Source organism: Bufo bufo, chromosome 4 (assembly GCF_905171765.1).
Source record: "Bufo bufo chromosome 4, aBufBuf1.1, whole genome shotgun sequence".
Classification (NCBI taxonomy): Eukaryota; Metazoa; Chordata; class Amphibia; order Anura; family Bufonidae; genus Bufo; species Bufo bufo.
In genome coordinates this window covers 381,033,624-381,053,225 of record NC_053392.1, presented here as the reverse complement: position 1 = coordinate 381,053,225, position 19,602 = coordinate 381,033,624, and the positions used below count along the sequence as shown (strand labels likewise).

Sequence of the window (19,602 nt, the reverse complement as noted above, 5' to 3'; positions counted from 1 at the left end):
TTTGTCATGGAGATCTGGTCCAAATGGGGAAGATGAAGGAAGAGAACATCTACATCTTAAATCCAGTGACGTCTCTTTCGAGGTATGTAGTGCTGTATGTAATGTTCCATTAAAATAGGCCCTTAGCAATAGGACTGGGGGGTATGGTTTAGATTGAGAAATTGGCATTGGAGTGGGGGCACCATTTCAGTTTATACCTCAGCGAGTAGAAAACGGCCCAGGCTGGCCGTCGTGATTAAGGTTCCCAGACATAACTTTGCTTGGGACACCAGGAATACCAAGCCCACCCCTGCCTGTCAACATTGTTACAATTATAGCTCTTCTCCTTCTCCAAAATGTTATTCACCTATATTTTTTCCTTATGAAAAGTAGATACTGAAATATATTCTTTTTTTAATGCGTTTTTGTTTTCTGATGGTAGATTTTTTTTATTCTGTTCCTCTATATAATAATAATAATCTTTATTTATATAGCGCCAACATATTCCTCAGCGCTTTGCAGTTCAGGGGCTCATATACAGTACAGTCATAAATAACATAGCAACAGACAAGTCAATAATTACAAGAGGAATGAGGGCCCTGCTCGCAAGAGCTTACAATCTATGAGGAGATAGGGGTGACACAAAAGGTAACAGTGCTTCTTTTGTACAATGGTCCAGCCATCTTGGAAAAATGGGGGAGCAGATATAAAGCTGCATGAGCCAGTCACCAGCCAATATATGAAGTACTTCTGGGTGCAGTGGAGAGTTTGGTGGAGGATCAGGTTCAGGAAATAATAAATGGGCTATATATGGAGAGGAGTTAGATTAGGCAATGTGAAAGGCCACCCTAAAAAGATGTGTTTTTAGGGAGCATCTAAAACAGTGTGTATTGTGATTTAACCTAAGTTCTTGGGGTAGGGCATTACAGAGAACTGGTGCAGTTCATGAGCCGTGAATAAGAGGTTCGGATTATGGTGGATGTCAGTCGTAAATCATTTACAGAGTGATGAGCATCGGAAGGGTGGTGGACAGAGATGAGGGAGGAGATTTAGGGGGGTGCAGCACTGTGGAGAGCTTTGTGGGTGAGAATGAGCAGTTTAAATTGGATTCTATACTGTATGGGCAACAGTGCAATGTCTGGCACAGAGTGGAGGAATCGGAGTAGCAGATGGACAGATAGATGACCCCGGCTGCTGCATTAAGGATAGATTGGAGAGGGGAAAGTCTAGTGAGGGGAGGCCAATTAATAGTGGGTTACAGTAATCGAGGCGGGAATGGGTGAGGGCGACAATGAGAGTTTTTGTTGTTTCCATAATGAGAAAGGGGCAGAGTCTAGAAATGTTTTTGAGGTGCAGGCGACATAAGCAAACGAGAGATTGAATAAGCAAACGAGAGACAGCGGGCGTGCTGCCTAGGAGTGATGATGGTGCCGCACACTGAGAGGGAGATATCAGGTTTGGGTAGGTTAGTAGATGAACACAAGAAGTTCCGTTTTCAACCCCTTATGGACCGGGCTCATTTTCACCTTAGGGACCAGGCCATTTTTTGCAAATCTGACCAGTGTCACTTTATGTGTGAATAACTTTAAAACGCTTTTACTTATGCAGGCCATTCTGAGATTGTTTTTTCGTCACATGTTGTACTTCATGACACTGGTAAAATGGAGTAAAATTAAAATAATTTTTATTTATAAAGAAAATACCAAATTTACCAAAAATTTTGAAAAATTTCCAAGTTTCAATTTCCCTACTTCTATAATACATAGTAATAGCTCAAAAAATAGTTATTAATTTACATTCCCCATATGTCTACTTCATGTTTGGATCATTTTGGGAATGCCATTTTATTTTTTTGGGGACGTTACAAGGCTTAGAAGCAAAACCCACTTTTTAAGGACGAGTTCAGGTCTGAAGTCACTTTGTGAGGCTTACATAATAGAAACCACCCAAAAATTACCCCATTTCAGAATTAAAATTTTTTGGCAAAGTTTTCATTTTAATCCATTTTTTCCAGTAACAAAGCAAGGGTTAACAGCCAAACAAAACTCAATATTTATTGCCCTTATTCTGTAGTTTATAGAAACACCCCATATGTGGTCGTAAACTACTGTACGGGCACACGGCAGGGCGCAGAAGGAAAGGAACACCATATGGTTTCTGGAAGGCAGATTTTGCTGGACTGGTTTATTTACACCATGTCCCAATTGAAGCCCCCCTGATGCACCCCTAGAGTAGAAACTCCAAAAAAGTGACCCCATTTTGGAAACTACGGGATAAGGTGGCAGTTTAGTTGGGACTATTTTTAGGGTACATATGAGTTTTGGTTGCTCTATATAAAATTTTTGTGAGGCAAGGTTACAAAAAAATTTAATTCAGAAATGTCATCTCCATTTGCCAATAACTCTTGTGGAAAGTTTGTAAAATCAGTTTTGAATACCTTGAGGGGTGTAGTTTCTTAGATGGGGTCACTTTTATGGAGTTTCTACTCTAGGGGTGCATCAGGGGGGCTTCAAATGGGACATGGTGTAAAAAGAAAAAAAGTCTATCAAAATCTGTGTTCCAAAAACCATATGGCGCTCCTTTCCTTGTGCGCCCTGCCATTTGTCCATACAGCATTTTACGACCACATATCGGGTGTTTCTGAAAACTACAGAATCAGGGCAATAAATATTGAGTTTTGTTTGACTGTTAACCCTTGCTTTGTTAACGGAAAAAATAGATAAAAATGGAAAATTTTTGCATTTTTTTTTTTACTGTATTCATTTGAGGGGGTTAGGGCATGTGTTATTTTTATAGAGCAGATTCTTACGGACGCGGCAATACCTAATATGTCTACTTTTAAAATTGGGGAAGGGAATTCTAAATTAAGTACTCCATGGAAGTGTGGTACTCCCTGAAGCAACCGTCAATGCAGAGGCTCGGATGATCGAGGCACGTGTCACACTGAGTGGTGATGTCCTTCCGTATCCCCCTTCTGTGACACACTCTGCACTTTTTGGGTCCGGGTGCCTCCAGTTCCCGAGGTACTCCGGCCTGCTCTTTCCCGGTCAGAAAAGTTTAGGGCCTTGAGGACTGCATCATAGAACTGGAGGAATTTCCCTGTGTTTCCAGCGCTCCGGGACAGCACAAAAGAGTTGTACAAGGCAACCTGTACCAAGTAGACCGCAACTTTTTTGTACCATGCCCGGGTTTTACGCATGGAGTTATATGGCTTGAGGACTTGATCAGAGAGATCAACTCCTCCCATCTACCGATTGTAGTCGACGATACAATCGGGCTTGAGGACCGTTGCCGCGGTACCTCGCACAAGGGTGATGCCGTTACCGTGAATTGTGGACAGTACAAAGACCTCCCTCTTGTCCTTATATTTGACCAGCAACAGGTTTCCACTGGTAAGGGCAGGGGTCTCACCCCTGGGAATAGGTACCTGGAGGGGGTGGGTAGGGAGGCCGCGTTGATTTTTCCGCATGGTCCCACAAGCGGACGTGGATCTGGCGGCAAGGGACTGGAACAAGTGGATACTAGTATAAAAGTTATCCTTGTACAGGTCCCACACAAGTTTCCCGCTAACACCCAGAGTGGGGGGAGATTCTGGGGGTTCAATATGGAAATCTCGCCCCTCGTACACACAAAACTTTTAAGTGTACCCTGAGGTACTCTCACAAAGTTTGTACAGCTTCACGCCATACCTCGCCCGCTTAGAGGGAACATACTGGCGGAAAATGAGTCTCCCCTTGAAGGCAATGAGAGACTCATCAACAGCGACCTCCCTTCCAGGTACATAGGCCTCCAAAAATTTGGCCCCGAAGTGATCGATGACCGGCCTGATTTTGTACAGGCGGTCATAGGCAGGATCACCTTGGGGGGGACATGCTGCATTATCTGCATAATGCAGGCATTTCCGAATGGCCTCAAAACTGGAGCATGTCATGGCCATACTGTAAAGTGGGGTCTGGTAGAGGAAGTCACCACTCCAATACAGCCTGACACTGTTTTTTTTTTTTACTAGGCCCATGTGCAGCACAAGGCCCCAAAACGTCCTCATCTCTGCTGCACTGACAGGAGTCCAGCCACCGGCCCTAGCCAAAAAGGAGCCCGGATGTTGAGCAATGAACTGTTGGGTGTACAAGTTCGTTTGCTCCACCATCAGATTCACAAAGTGGTCTCTGAAAAAAAGACTAAAATAGCCATATTCAGTGAAGCCCACTGTGGGAATCTGGATTCCTCGTTGGCCAACAAAATCAGGAATCACAGGCTCAAAATCCTCTGGGGTACACCATGCAAGCTCACTGGTAGGGGGCTCAGGTAGACTTATCTGGTGGGCCGGAAAACTAGTTACGAGCCCCAGAGCTGCTCGTCTAAGTGTGGGCCACAGGGTCCCTGGCATGGCGGTCCCCTTGCTCCGCCTGGCGGCGTCTCCGCCGCCTTGGGGGCTCATCATCGTCGCTAGATGAGGAGGAGGACGCGGATGACAAGAGGAAAGTGGGGTCATCCTCGTCCTCACTGGGGCTCTCGGAATTCGGAGGCAAGCAGGGCGTATGCCTCCTCAGCCAAGAACGTCTGGCGGGCCATAGGGGAGTGCGCGCGTGTGTGTGTGGAAAACTTTATTTAGTGTGAGTGTGTGGGGGCACGGGTGTTCGCTTACTTATCTCTAAACATAACAGAAAAAAATTAAATAATAAAAAAAAAAAAAAAAATTTAGAGAAAAAAAAAGTACGATTCAAACTCGCTGATCAGCGGGAAAAAAAATAAAGTGCCTGCGCTGCAAAAATGTGGGGGGGGGGGGGGCAAGCTGCAGCACCCCTAGAGGAGTCTAGGGTCACACAGCTGTGGACCTCAGACAACCGATCGGGGTGATGCAAGAATTTAAAAAAAATATTTCCTAAACTTTCCCTTACTATCCCTACCTATCTAAGCTCTCCCTAACCTGTCCCTATTGTACCTTTTTAGTGCTACTTTGGTGGCTCAGTGGGGGTGCTCAGCTCCGGAGCTGGACGCTGCTCCTCTCTCCACGGCTCCGGACACAGAAAGGAGAGCAGAGCTGCAGTAAGTTAAACCTCCCGCCAATCGGAAGCGATCCTGAGAGGTGATGTCACCATTACCTCTCAAGATCGCAGGATGGTGATTGGTGGTGTATTATCACACCACCGATCACCATCCTATTCCAGGTTATCGGGTCACCAGAGACCCAAATAACCCAGAACCGCAGCAAACCGCAGGTCTGAATTGACCTGCAATTTGCTGCTATCGCCGATACGGTCACAGGATCCCTCTCTGCATTTTCCCAGGTGCCTGATTGATTTCAGCAGGCACCCAGTTCCGATCACCGCATCAGCATAGAGATGGTACGGGAAACCAAATCTGCTGATGGTCTGTCTGATTGGGGCTGTGTAGAGAGAGAAGAGGAAAGGGCCTAGGACTGAACTCTGAGGAACCCCAACAGGAAGATGGAGAGGAGAAGAAGTGGAGCCAGCCAATGATACACTGAAAGAGTCATCAGAGGATATGAAGAAAACCAGGAGAGGGCAGTGTCCTTTAGGCCGAATGCACACGGCCGTGTTCCACGGCAGAGAGCGGTCCGTGGTATGCCGGTGGCATGAAGCGCACGGCTTCATAGCAACCGATGACGCCGTGCGCTCCTGCTCTGAACAGGAATCCAGCCCGGCATACCACGGACCGCTCTCGGCCACGGAACACGGCCGTGTGCATTCGGCCTTAAGCTGATAGATTGGACCATGATAAGTAGCAGATGGTGGTCTACAGTGTCAAAAGCTGCAGAGCGGTCAAGGAGAATGAGCAGAGAGTAGTCACCATTGCATTTTGCTGTCGGGAGGTAACTTGTCACTTTGAGAGTGAGCAGGGTCAAGCGACTTTTTTTTTTTTTTTAAATGCAGTAATGATACAGTGTTTGAATGAGGAAGGGAAGATACCAGAAGAGAGGTTGAAGATTTTTGTTAGGTAAGTGGTGACAGCCTCCAGGTGTTAGGGAATGGGGTCCAAAAAAGCATGTGGTAGGACGAGAAGAAGAGAGGGGCCTGGAGACTTCTTCAGTGACCTGGTCAAACGTTGACAGTGAGCCAGAGGAGATACAGGGGAGAAGGGGGATCAATAACAGTGGCTGGGAGCTGATTTCATGCCGGATGTTTTCTATTTTCTCTGTGAAGTAGGCGGCCAGGTCTTCAGCACAGAGGTCTCTGATAGGTGCCTGAACTTTAGGAGTGAGGATATGATTACTGGGGTGGCCATCTTGTCTAGGCTGCTGTTAACAGCATTCATAAATATGCTTTACAGCAGCCAAATGACCCAGAGGAACCTGTAATCTAGAGATAAGCCATTCATTTCTATTTGAGAGTGTTTTTAGGCATGCTCTGTGACCTAAGCAAAGGTCATTGCACGGGAAGTAATGTCAGCTATCAGTGATGGGGATTAGGCTTGAGCTAATCAAGCTTCGGATCATAGATCCGAAGTCGATTGGTTAAAAAACTTTTTTGAAATACTGTCTCTGTACAGCATTAAAATGTATGGGCTCCATATAGGAAGACTTTGTCTCAGCCGGGTTCAGTACCGAGGTACCAGTCAGTACCAAAGCCGACTAGGAATACCGAAGTTATTTAACGAAGTCTCGCACAACTTTTCTTACAAAGTTTTCCTGCATGGAGCCCATACATTTTAATGATATGCAGAAACAGCATTTCAAACTAAGTATTTTAACGCATTAAATAACTATGACTGGCTCACATAAAGTTATACATTTATTAGCTAGCTTCAACATATCATATATACTCCAATGGTCTGTATAAGAATATAGCTATATTCCCCACATATTAACTAATATACCTTTACTATAAATACAATAACATACAAAGATGATGCCAAAAAATATTTTTAAAAAATTGTGTAAGAGGTTACACTCTCAGGTAGGGCGGCGATGACAGATTCTCTTGCAGACCACAGGGTTAAAATCCAAATGTTGCTTTATCAATCACACACCGGCAATACAGGCAACCCCAGTTATAATTCATTGGGTAAGGTGAAGGTCCAGCACCACAAAACATAAACCAAACCAAAGCACCTGCCCGTCTGGGCTCTGGCTAATACAGTGAAGTTCCTAACTCACCTATTGAACACAGGTCACACAGAGAATTCAGCTTCTCTAGCCAGCAGGGCAGCCAGCTTCCCAGACTTTCTCCAGGCATCACTCCCCCAGACTGACAGCCTGGACTGTGCTTTATTTCCCCTTAACGATCCCAGCTGCCTTGAGCTGGGGATCCCTCAGGCTAGGGGAAAACCTGTCCCGAAATGGGTTGGACTGGGGAGGGCCCTCTACCAATCCTACCTTCTCCCAGTCCAATAAAATCCAGCCCATAAACTTAACAAAAGTGTCTCAGCAACCTACACATTGCTAAGACCATTTTAACCTTCTGGATTTTATTTACCTCACCCAATTGAGGAAGCTGGGTGCTATATACAACCCTTCCAGGACATTACCATACACTTTTCTGTTCACCTTACCACATATCCCCCTCTTCTCTCTTATTTTTAGCCAACAAGCAGTGTATCCTGGACAAAGCATCTGCGTTCCCCTGTAATTTCCCCGGCCTATGTTCAACCTTGAAATTAAAATTTAGCAGGGAGAGAAACGACCTGGTCACTCTTGCGTTTTTCTCCCTGTTTTGTTTGATCCAAGTTAAAGGAGCGTGATCTGTTACCAACTGAAATTTCCTACCCAGCAGGTAATAATTGACTCCAGAGCCCATTTAATGGCTAGACGCTCTCGTTCCACTATGGCATAATTTTTTTCTGCTGGGGTCAACTTCCTACTTAGGTACATCACTTGGTGCTCCTCCCCATTTATCACCTGTGACAGGACCGCTCCCAAGCCTGTCTCAGATGCATCAGATGCATCAGTCTGGACCAGAAACTCTTTTCTGAAATCCGGGGAAATGAGCCTTTTCTGCCTCTGGGGTCCACTTCACCATTACTGACTTAAAGGGAACCTGTCACCGGGATTTCGTGTATAGAGCTGAGGACATGGGTTTCTAGATGGCCGCTAGCACATCCGCAATACCCAGTCCCCATAGCTCTGTGTGCTTTTATTGTGTAAAAAAACCGATTTGATACATATGCAAATTAACCTGAGATGAGTCCTGTACGTGAGATGAGTCAGGGACAGGACTCATCTCAGGGTAACTTGCATATGTATCAAATCGGGTTTTTTACACAATAAAAGCACACAGAGCTATGGGGTCTGGATTCCCTCTTGCGACCCATGTCCTCAGCTCTATACACAAAATCCTAATGACAGGTTCCCTTTAAGGCCTTTCATTAAGTCAGTCAATGGTGCTGCCATCGAGGCAAAATTCGGTATGAACCCTGTCATGCCAAGGAAGGCCCTGACTTGTTTCTTTGTTAAGGGCTTAGGCCAGTCTTGTATCACCTGTACTTTATTGATCTAGGGTTTAACCAGCCCTTTACCAATAATGTAGCCCAGATTTTTTTGCTTCCTCTAGACCAGGGATGCTTAACCTGTGGCCATCCAGCTGTTGTAAAACTGCAACTCCCATCATGCTCGGCTGTAGGATAATAGCTGTAGGCTTTAAGGGTATGCTGGGAGTTGTAGTTTTGAAACAGCTGGAGGGCCGCAGGTTGGGCATCCCTGCTCTAGACCCACTGCACACTTCTCAGGGTTTATGGTTAGGCCAGCATCACTAATTGAGTCTATAACGGCCTGTACCTTCCAGAGGTGACTTCTTCAATCAGATGAAAAAATGACCACATCATCAAGGTAAGCGGCAGCATAGTCACGATGTGGCTTCAAGATCAGGTCCATCAACCTCTGTAGCAGGGGCTCCATGTAACCCGAACGGCATCACTGTGTATTGGAACAGCCCCTTTGCAGTGGAGAATGCAGTCTTTTCTTTTGCATCATCTGATAATGGTATCTGCCAATACCCTTTTGTAAGGTCAAGGGTCGTGATGTAGCTTGCTTTCCCAAGCCTCTCAATTAGTTAATCTACTCTGGGCATGGGGTACGCATCAAATTTTGACACCTCATTTAGTTCCCGAAATCATTACAAAAAGTCCCATTATGGCTTCGGGATTAAGACAATAGGGCCTGACCACTCAATGGTAGATTCCTCAATGACCCCTAACTCAAGCATGCGCCTGACCTCAGAGGATACAGCTTTTCTGCGTGCTTCTGGTATCCTGTAGGGCTTTAGATTCACCTTACTGTGGGGCTCAGTTCTCACGGAATGTTTTATTAGGTGGGTACGGCCTGGTAGGTCAGAAAACCTTCCTCTATTTTCCTGTAGAAACTCCTTTACTTCTTGTTTCTGGGGTACTGACAATGCCTCACTAATTTTTACCAGAGGAATTGGTGGTGACACCTACTTACTCATGGTCTGTGCGGCCACCAATGACTCCCGATCTTTGCATGGCTTGATCAAATTTACGCGGTAAATCTGGTAGGGTCTTCTCCTTCCTGGTTGGTGCACCTTATAGTTCACCGCGCCCACTTTTTCCACAACCTCGTAGGGACCCTGCCACTTTGCCAGAAACTTACTTTCTACAGTGGGAACTAGAATCAGGACCCTGTCCCCGGGATTAAAGTCCCTTACCTTGGCAGACCTGTTATAAATTCTGCTTTGAGCCTCCTGAGCTCTTTGCAGATGTTCTTTAACAATGGGCATCACGGTCGCTATCCTGTCTTGCATATCAGCCACATGTTCAATGACGTTCTTATAGGGAGTAGCCTCAGCCTCCCAGGTTTCTTTAGCTACATCGAGTAAACCCCTCGGGTGACGGCCATATAGTAACTCAAATGGTGAGAACCTTGTAGAAGCCTGAGGCACCTCCCTAACAGAGAACATAAGGTATGGTAGAAGGCAGTCCCAGTCCCGACCATCCTTTTCTACCACTTTTTTTAACATCTGTTTCAGCGTCTTGTTAAACCTCTCGACCAACCCATCTGTCTGTGGGTGGTACACCGAGGTACGTATCTGGGTGATTTTTAACAACTTGCACAACACTTTCATGGCCTTCGACATAAAGGGGGTATCCTGGTACGTGAGAATTTCTTTAGGGATCCCCGTGCGGGAGAACATGAAAAATAATTCCCGGGCAATATTTTTGGACACCATGTTTTGCAAGGGTACCGCTTCCGGGTATCGTGTGGCATAGTCTAAAACAACCAAGATATACTAGTGCCCCCTAGCTGACAACAATGGGACCCGCCAAGTCTATGGCAATTCTTTCAAAAGGTACCTCAATGATGGGAAGAGGCACCATGGGACTCCAGAAATGTGAGGTCGGGGCACTTATCTGGCAGGTTTGGCAGAACTCGCAGTATATTTCCACTTCCTTGTATACTCCAGGCCAGAAAATTCTTTGTAGTACCCTCCCCTGTGTTTTGCTAACACCCAAATGACCCCCAAGTACGTGGTTATGTGCGAGATCTAGTAGCATACGTCTATAGGGATTTGGCACCAGAAGCTGCTCCACAATTTCATTGTTGCATTTATTAACTCGATGCAGCAGGTTTCCATTCATGGCAAAATGCGTAAATTTTTGGTCCGCTTCTGGTACCTGTGGTATACCATCTATCGCAGTAACATTTCCGTGAGCACTTATGAGAGTGGGGTCTCTCAATTGCTCTGTACCAAAGTTACCCCGAGACACCCCTAAGTCCAACACATTTTCCCCAGTTGGGGAAGCTTCATCTTCACCAACTAACACCTGCAATGGAAAAGTGTCATTATCAGGTACGTCACATAACCCCACATTTTAATCAGACATTTCAGTTACCATGACATCTTCATTTTGCACCTTATCGGCACCATTGTTTTCAATGGTCTCTTCCTTTAAACCATTGGATTGAATGGGCCCCTCATAGCAATGATTATTTAAAGGAGAAGGCACAGATTCTGCAGGAATGTTTCTCTTCTCCCACAACTTCCAAAACAAGGGAAAGTCCCGGCCCAATATCATATCATGCATAAGTCTTTTTACGACCCCGACTTCATAGGATACAGTCCCAGCCGGTCTCCAGCTTAACGCAAGCCACCAGGTATGATTTTGCATCCCCATGGATGCACAGCACATTTACTCTTTTGTCCGGCACATAATTCCCAGCCACAAAGCTGGCATGCACTAAAGTGACCAGACTACCGGAGTCCAACAGAGCCCTGACAGAGCAGTAATTTATCACCAGGGTACACATCTGCGGCTCAGTCTCTAGTCCTGGGGAGGCCGCACACACTGGCACCGCATACAGCGACTGTCTCCGGCTCCCTGCACACTCCATGGGCTCTGAGGTCAGAGGGCAATAGGCAGCAATGTGTCCCCACTCACGGCACCTCCAGCACTGGGGCACCCCGGGTCTTCTAGGTGAGAGATTCAGCCTTATGCCCACGCCCAACCTCTAGAGCCTTATTCCCTCTTGCACCCTTTCACACACCCCAGCCGGAACTCTCTTACCCGCAGATGACACGGGTCGGGCACTCTGGGAGGTGTTGGTGCGGTAGGGACATCACGGAGGTAGTCCTCAGTCGCCAGGAACCTTTCCACCATGTTCACGAGCTGATCCACAGTTTTGGGGTCTCCATGTCCGACCCACTGTTGTAGCTCCGCCGGGAGGGCTCTCAAGTAGTGATCCACCACTACTTTCTCCACGATCTGATCCGGTGTAGAAGACTCAGGTTCCAGCCACTTCCGTACAAGATGGAGGAGGTCAAACATCTGAGATCGGGCAGGCTTGTCCATGGTGTAGCTCCACGTGTGGACCCTCCGGGCACGAACCGCCGGGTAACGCCCAAACGAGCCAGGATCTCCATTTTGAATTTGGCATAGTCCCGGACATCCTGCTCCCTGAGGTCATAGTAGGCCTTTTGTGGTTCGCTGGACAAAAAGGGCGCAAGGACCGCTGCCCACTCTATTGGCAGCCTTTCTCTTTCCACCACCCTCTCAAATATGGTCAGGTAGGCCTCGATATCATCATCAAGTGTCCGTTTTTGCAGGCCCCGCTGCAAAGCCCTCCTCACATTTAAAGTCTCTGGGGGGCTTACCCCCATTTGTGGGGCTGGAGTTACAGCAGTCTCTCTTATTGCAGCAATATGCTCTATCAACAAACGATTAGTTTCCTGCTGCTGTGCCATGGCCTGTTGTTGCTGCGCATTAGTCTGTTGTTGGACACGTAAGGCTTCTTCGTGTCTCTTTTTATCCTCTGCATGCAACCTCTGCTGTTGCTCCATGGCCTATTGTTGCCTTAGGTTAGCCTACACCAGCTGCTTCATCATTTCCTCCATGGCACTTGATGCACTTTGCATTGTAGTTGCAGCTTTTACCCAGGACATTAAATCATCAACTGTCACGCCGTTGCCCTTAGCAACCTGCTATTGCCTTTTTCAGCAGGGACGCTTGCCCGCATCTTTAACCAATTTGGGGTTACACTCTCAGGTAGGGCGGCGATGACAGATTCTCTTGCAGACCACAGGGTTAAAGTCCAAATGTTGCTTTATTTATCACACTCCGGCAATACAGGCAACCCCAGTTATAATTCACTGGGTAAGGTGAAGGTCCAGCACCACAAAACATAAACCAAACCAAAATAAACACCTGCCCGTCTGGGCTCTGGCTAATACAGTGAAGATCCTAGCTCACCTATTAAACACAGGTCACACAGAGAATTCGGCTTCTCTAGCCAGCAGGGCAGCCATCTTCCCAGACTTTCTCCAGGCATTACTCTACTCAGACTGACAGCCTGGACTGTGCTTTATTTCCCCTTGACGATCCCAGCTGGGGATCCCTCAGGCTAGGGGAAAACCTGTCCCGGAATGGGGTGGACTGGGGAGGGCCCTCTACCAATCCTACCTTCTCCTAGTCCAATAAAATCCAGCCCATAAACTTAACAAAACTATCTCAGCAGCCTACACATTGCTGAGACTATTTTAACCTTCTGGATTTTATTTACTTCACCCAGTTGAGGAAGCTGGGTGGGATATACACCATGTTGAACTTCCCCACGTGTTATTTTTCATATATCTGAGTTCTCACTACCGGGCTTTTTACAGAAGTCTTGTTGTGCTATATAGGCGCTGACATTTTATATGTACCGTGGCTGTAACGCTCAATGCATATGAGTGCAATAGTATAAGGAAGCGATTGTATGCTCATTAACAAATAAGGTGTACGGACATAATATAGACACCCTATATAGCACAACAAGACTTATGTAAAATGCCCGGTAGTCAGAACTCGGATATATGAAAAATAACACGTGGGAAAGTTCAACATGGTTTAAAACAGATACAAACGATTCAGTTTAAAGCATATGACAGATAAACAAACATACAATTGAAACAACCATTTTAAAGCAGTATTTATCCTCAAATTATATTTTATTCATATACATGCGAGAGCTCCGCATGATATAGAAGAAGTGGGACCAAGATCTATCTATTTTATATATTTTATATTTTTTGTCACCATCTTTGTATGTTATTGCATTTATAGTGAAGGTATATTAGTTGATATGTGGGGAATATAGCTATATTCTTATACAGACCATTGGAGTATATATGATATGTTGAATTGTGTGTAGTATGTCTAGCTAATAAATGTATAATTTTATGTGAGCCAATCATATGTTATTTAATGCTGTAGACTTTGTTAGACTCTCTAAAGGTAGGGAGGGGACTGTGCTCCATTTTTTAGGATACGGTGAGCTAAATCAATTGTATAATTTAGTATTTTAACGAATTGACTTCGGATTTATCATCCGAAGCTCGATTTGCTCTTTGTGATAATGAGATGACTGCTGTAAAGTAATCTCTAGAGAACTAGAAGTGTCAGGCTTAGTGGCCACTGTGAAAACTGCAGGATTTCACATTTAAAAACAATATGGATAGGGACCTGGAAAATAAATAAAATCACCAGAAATCTTTAAAGATGTGTTTATCAGGAAAGTTTGATAGAAACAATGTCATTTTCTGATGACATATTCCCTTTGAGAATCTACTGCATGATCTGAAATATATTTTAATTCAATGGTTAATATCTAGCAGCATTTTGCGTTCTTGGCTTATTACTCATGACATGCTGAGTCAGATTGAAACAGTATTGCAGTTTATATGAGCAGACAAATAGTTCCCATAGGGTTGTCTAGTCACACACAGCTGGGCAGAGAAAAAGCCAGCAATTTGTCCAAAGACAACATAAATCTAAAAGTGTTTTCTATCAGATGGGCAGTGTTTAACCAGATAATGTTCTGATGCTATTCAGTGCCAGGCTGCTTATTGAATACCAGCCCAACTAAAAGAACAGAATATGCTGAATATAATCAGTTCAAAGTACAAAAAAAATGTTTTATTTGTATCACTGAACATGATCCAAGGAACATTACAAGCTGCCTCCAGTTCACCATGTTCATTCGCTACATGAGTGTAAAAGTCATAAATCTGCAAAGTGGTAATGTGCCATGGTTTTGTCATGCAGTATTTCCCCCCTTTTACAGGTAAAAACACTAGGGCCCAGATTTACTTATGTGTCTAATTCTTAAAAAGTGGTGCAGATAGGCTTTCTCCAATCTTTTTGACTCGTTCGAAAGGAACGGCACTTAGCAGGTGGAGGGGGCTTCACTGGAAAGAGGTAAATTATAAATTAAAAAAAGCCCTTAGTTGGCATGCCAATTGCCCCCCCCCCCCCCTCTCACTGACTTTATTAATCCCTATCAGACCTCAGATCAGACTTTATTTAACCCCTATCAGACCTCACATCAGACTTTAACCCCTATCAGAACTCAGATCAGACTTTATTTAACTCCTATCAGACCTCAGATGAATAAAATAAAAAAAACTCCTCACCTCTCCTGCGCCGCAGCTCCTCTTCATCTCCGAGTCCGGTGTTTCACTTCCCTGTGTTCTCCGGCCCGCGCTGCCCTGTCACCTGACAGCGTGCAGCGTCAGGTCATAGTGCGCGCACTATGTCCTGACGCTGTACGGGGTCAGGACAGTGCAGCGCGGGCCCCATCAAAGAAGACCAGGGAGGGCGAGTATCGGAAGCGCTTGCTGCGCTTCTTTCCTGCTCCCCGCACCTGATGTATACTAATGAGCGCTTCCATAAGCGCTCACTAGTATTGGCTTTATACACGTTATCGGCATATCGGCAAGGTTAGATGGCGATACCGATAATGTGCAAAATACTGAATATCGGTACTTCCAATAATCGGTTGATCCTTTACATCACATTTATTATCCAGCCAGAGTCACTATGATTAATCTGATACAGACATACACAGCCTCTCTAAGTTTATGCCCTCTACAGGAAATCTACCCCATATGTTTAGCATAAAAACTTGATTTAAACAATAGATCATTTTCTGATGACACATTCCCTTTAAGCTGAACATACATATTAGGTGTATGCTTTGATCTAATTAAACTCACTTTTCAGTGCAATATTAAGTGTACAGCCCCCTATACTGCATGCTGTACAAGAGGCATTAGTGTACATTTTGATCAAAAGGCATAAGCCCACTCACCACTTCAAGGTTGCCTCTTAGAGTGGGACCTACTCTGACTAATAGGCGCAACACAGTGCGGCGACAACGTGGCACTGCCCTAGTAGGCGGCAGGACCCAGGAGTCAAACAGCACCCTGCTGTCTTACAATGCCACCCACGGCACTGGGTCCCACCAACCCACCAGCACAGCTCCACAAAAACAAGACAACCTTGACGTGGTGAGTAGGCTTATGACTTTTGATCAAAATGTATACTAATGCCTCTTGTACAGCATGCAGTATAGGGGGTTGTACACTTAATATTGCACTGAGAAGCGAGTTTAATTAGATCTTAGCATAGCATTGTGGATGTGCGATCCAGTTCTGTTTTTCTCCTCTTGATATATGCATGTTTAACTTTCTTTCTTTATTACTGGTATCAGCACTCCTCCCAATCGGTACAGGTGGTTTTCATTTAGCAGTAATCTGCATATAAGTGGTAATTGACCTGAAGTTCCTGATAGCAAAGGACATGTTGTGTTAGACAACTGTTCAGATGGTGCAGTACTGCGTGGTGACCTTAGTTTTTGTGGTACTGTGCTGGTGGGTCGGTGAGACCCAGTGCCTTGGGTGGCATTGTCAGATAGCAGGGTTGCTGTTTGACTCCTGGGTCCTGCCGCCTACTAGGGCAGTGCCACGTTGTAACCACACTGTGCTGCGCCCATTTGTCAGAGTAGGTCCTACTCTAAGAGGCAACCTTGACATGGTGAGTGGGCTTATGCCTTTTGATCAAAATGTACACTAATGCCTCTTGTACAGCATGCAGTATAGGAGGCTGTACACTTAATATTGCACTGAAAAGTGAGTTTAATTAGATCAAAGCATAGCATTGTGGATGTGCGATGCAGTTCTGTTTTTCTCCCCTTGATAAATGCGTATTAATGTGTATGGAGGCCGCCCTAGTCTCCCTGATGGCTAATGTCAGGGGAGAAAAGGATCCAGCAATTTGGACTGCAACATCCTCTTGTTCTTGGGGAGATAGGCAGCCCCTATAGGTGTGTGGCTGTGCTTTTCTCCCCTGTCCCCTTTGAGAACTTGAGCATGCGTGCATGCATGTTTATGAGGTGGTTGGGAATGATAGCTGTCGGATAAACAAATTTTGAGCTGAACACGAACATGCATGAGCAGTCTTAGTTCTCCTTTACAATTGTCTTGTATTTAAAAAGTCACCACATCTGCTAAAAACTGTAACACGTGTCACACGGGTTTTGTTAAAATTGATAGCCATTTTGTGACATTTAATTGATTAAAATTTGTAATTTGATGACTTTGAAATGTATTTTTGTTTTAGATATCTTTATTTGTCTGTTTTGTATGTTTTGCTTTGTTCAGTAAAATGTATTTGCGTCTTCAGGTACTCACAGCCACTCCATGAAGAGATTGCACTTCACAAACATCTCAAACACAAGAATATTGTCCAATATTTGGGCTCATTCAGCGAAAATAAATTCATTAAGATTTTTATGGAGCAGGTACCAGGAGGTAAGGCATCTTTTAATGTGTGTATTTAGATATGTTAAAGAGACAGTACACTAGAGTTGTCACAATACCAAAATTGTGATTAGATTTCGATACCATAAAAAAGTATTGCGATACTCAATACCATTCAACACTACGTGAAAAAAATAAAACACCCAAAAAGCCGTGTGCATTCCGCATTTTATGGAACGTCTGGCCCTTAATCGAACAGTCGTATCCAAATTTTTTGGGGCACAAGGTGACAAAAAAAATGGCTAATTCTTCTGTTACGGTGTTAACTGCATAGGAGATTTTTTAAAATATTTTAATAGTTTGGACTTTTCGGACGTGGCGATATGTAATATGTTTATTGATTGTTTATATATTTTATATGTAAAATTGGGAAAGGGGGTGATTTATACTTAATATTTATTTTTATTTTTTTACTTTTTATTTAATAACTATTTCCCCCCTTATGGGCTAGAACCTGGGATCTTTAAATACCTTGTACTGTTCACCCTAATAGAGCTCTATTAGGGTGAATAGGACTTTACACTCTCCCTGATGTACTGTGCTTTGTGCACACAGCAGCAGGGAGCTTACCATGGCAGCCAGGGCTTTAGTAGCTTCCTGGCTGCCATGGTAACCAATCGAAGCCCCACGATTACACTGCTGGGGCTCCGATCAGAAGCTGCCACTGCACCACCAATGGATGAAGAGGAGGGGAGGCCACTGCCGCCAATGACTTTAATACTGGGGGGAGGGGGGGCACCAATAAAGCCACTGTGCCACTAATGAAGATAAGTTACGTTTAATACAGATACAGGAGGCGGGTGCCGGGGGCAGAATCATATAGCCGGAACCCCCCGGGGTTAACTGCCGCTGATCGCAGGTCCCTGTCATAGAGGCCGGGTATGTGATTCTGCCGCCGGCACCTGCCTCCTGTATTTGTATTAATGATTTGTATTAAAGTGGCCACAGCCCCTCCCCTCCTCCGCCCCTCTCTCACCTCATTGGTGGCAGCAGCACAGGCGGGAGGGAGAGGCTGCTTCTTTCCCCTGTGCTGCTGAGGGAACATGGCACGCGCTGAGAGCAGCACGTGCCATGTTCTGTGATACTAGGCAAATCCCGGTATCGAATCAATACCGGTACAAAAGTATCGATTGGGTATCGATAATTCGATACCCGGTGCAACCCTACAGTACTAACCAATATTTTGGTTACTTTCAGTGGAAAGGGGATGACTGAGGTAAGGGCTGACCACTGCTCAACCTGCTGCTCCATTAGGACAGGAAAATGACCCACTGTTCTCATGATGGGGTTGGATCCCTACCGATCAGTTAGTTATCCCTCTGTTCAGTGGATAGGGATAATCTGTAGTAACTAGAATACCCGTTAAAGCTAACCTTCTGTCCATTTCTTATGCAGTTAAACTGAATCTATTATTCCTACTAAATCAGTATTACAGGATGGCAGAGGCAGACTGTAATATAGTTCAGTAGTACATTTGTACAGATGAGGAATAGCACTATATCTGGCCATTATTTGACTAGTTTTCCCCTCTGCAGGCTTGATCTTTAATCTCTAACAATTGCAGTGTATCGTACTAGTGAGCAGCACACTGCAGGTTCATAGCCCTCAAGTGGATCTAGAAAAATATTTGAAAAATTCATACTTTTACAATTGAAAAAAAAAGAAAAAGGATACTACACATAATTGGTATTACCAAATCCATAACAACCCAATCTATAAATCATTGTTACTTATCCCACATGGTGAACAAAGTAAAAAATAGAAAACAATGACAGAATTGCTGTTTTTCTTTACCTCCCAAAAATGTTTTTAAAAGTGATCAAAAAGCCATATTTTATCTCCAACCAATAAAAACTGAAGCTCATCCCACAAAAAACAAGCCCTCACACATATTATGGCAATGGAAAATAAAAATGATTTTTAATGGAAATAAAACTGATTTCATGATGCAAAAAACAGATTGTGTACTGTCCTAATAACAGAATAAAGTTAAAATTATTTATTCCACACTGTGAACCCTATAAAAAAAAGTTTTTAAAAAGTTGACTCCCAAAAATAGAATACAAAATGAACAAATGTATTTATATTTATAAAAGGAATAAAAAATTATATAAATATTTTCTCATCGTTATTGTACCAATCCTTAGAATACAGTTTATCTGGCAACCACACCTCCCAAATATGGAATACAAAGTGATCAAAAAGCCACATGTACCTCACAATGGTATCAATATAAACTACAGACTGTCCCACAAAAAACAAGCCCCCAAACAGCTGCTTTGATAGGAAAAATAAAGTTGTTATGGATGCTAGAATATGACAATGCAAAAAGGCACACATGATCCATCACCATGGTGATGGATCATGTGACGGACCATGTGATGAGCGTAGTGACGTCATCAAAGGTCCTATTCCTCACAAAAGAAGACAGAAGAGATGCCGGATGCGCGAACAAGTGGATTAAGGTGAGTTAAATTATTTCTTTATTTTTTTTAACCCTCGAGCCCTATTGTACTATACATTCTGAATTCAAAATGCTATTATTTTCCCTTATAACCATGTTATAAGGGAAAAT

General features: G+C 44.4%; 1 protein-coding gene across 2 annotated transcripts in view; it reads left to right on the top strand.

Annotated features, from left to right (window-relative positions):
• MAP3K5 (mitogen-activated protein kinase kinase kinase 5) overlaps positions 1 to 19,602 on the top strand; it is a 206,331-nt gene that overhangs the window by 139,619 nt on the left and 47,110 nt on the right. For both annotated transcript variants that reach the window (XR_005778421.1, XM_040429201.1), the window contains exon 16: positions 16,891 to 17,018. Coding sequence is in view for 1 of the 2 variants with exons in the window: in XM_040429201.1 (XP_040285135.1) it covers positions 16,891 to 17,018 (128 nt within the window). In the remaining variant the exon portion in view is untranslated. The remainder of the gene's footprint in view (positions 1 to 16,890; positions 17,019 to 19,602) is intronic.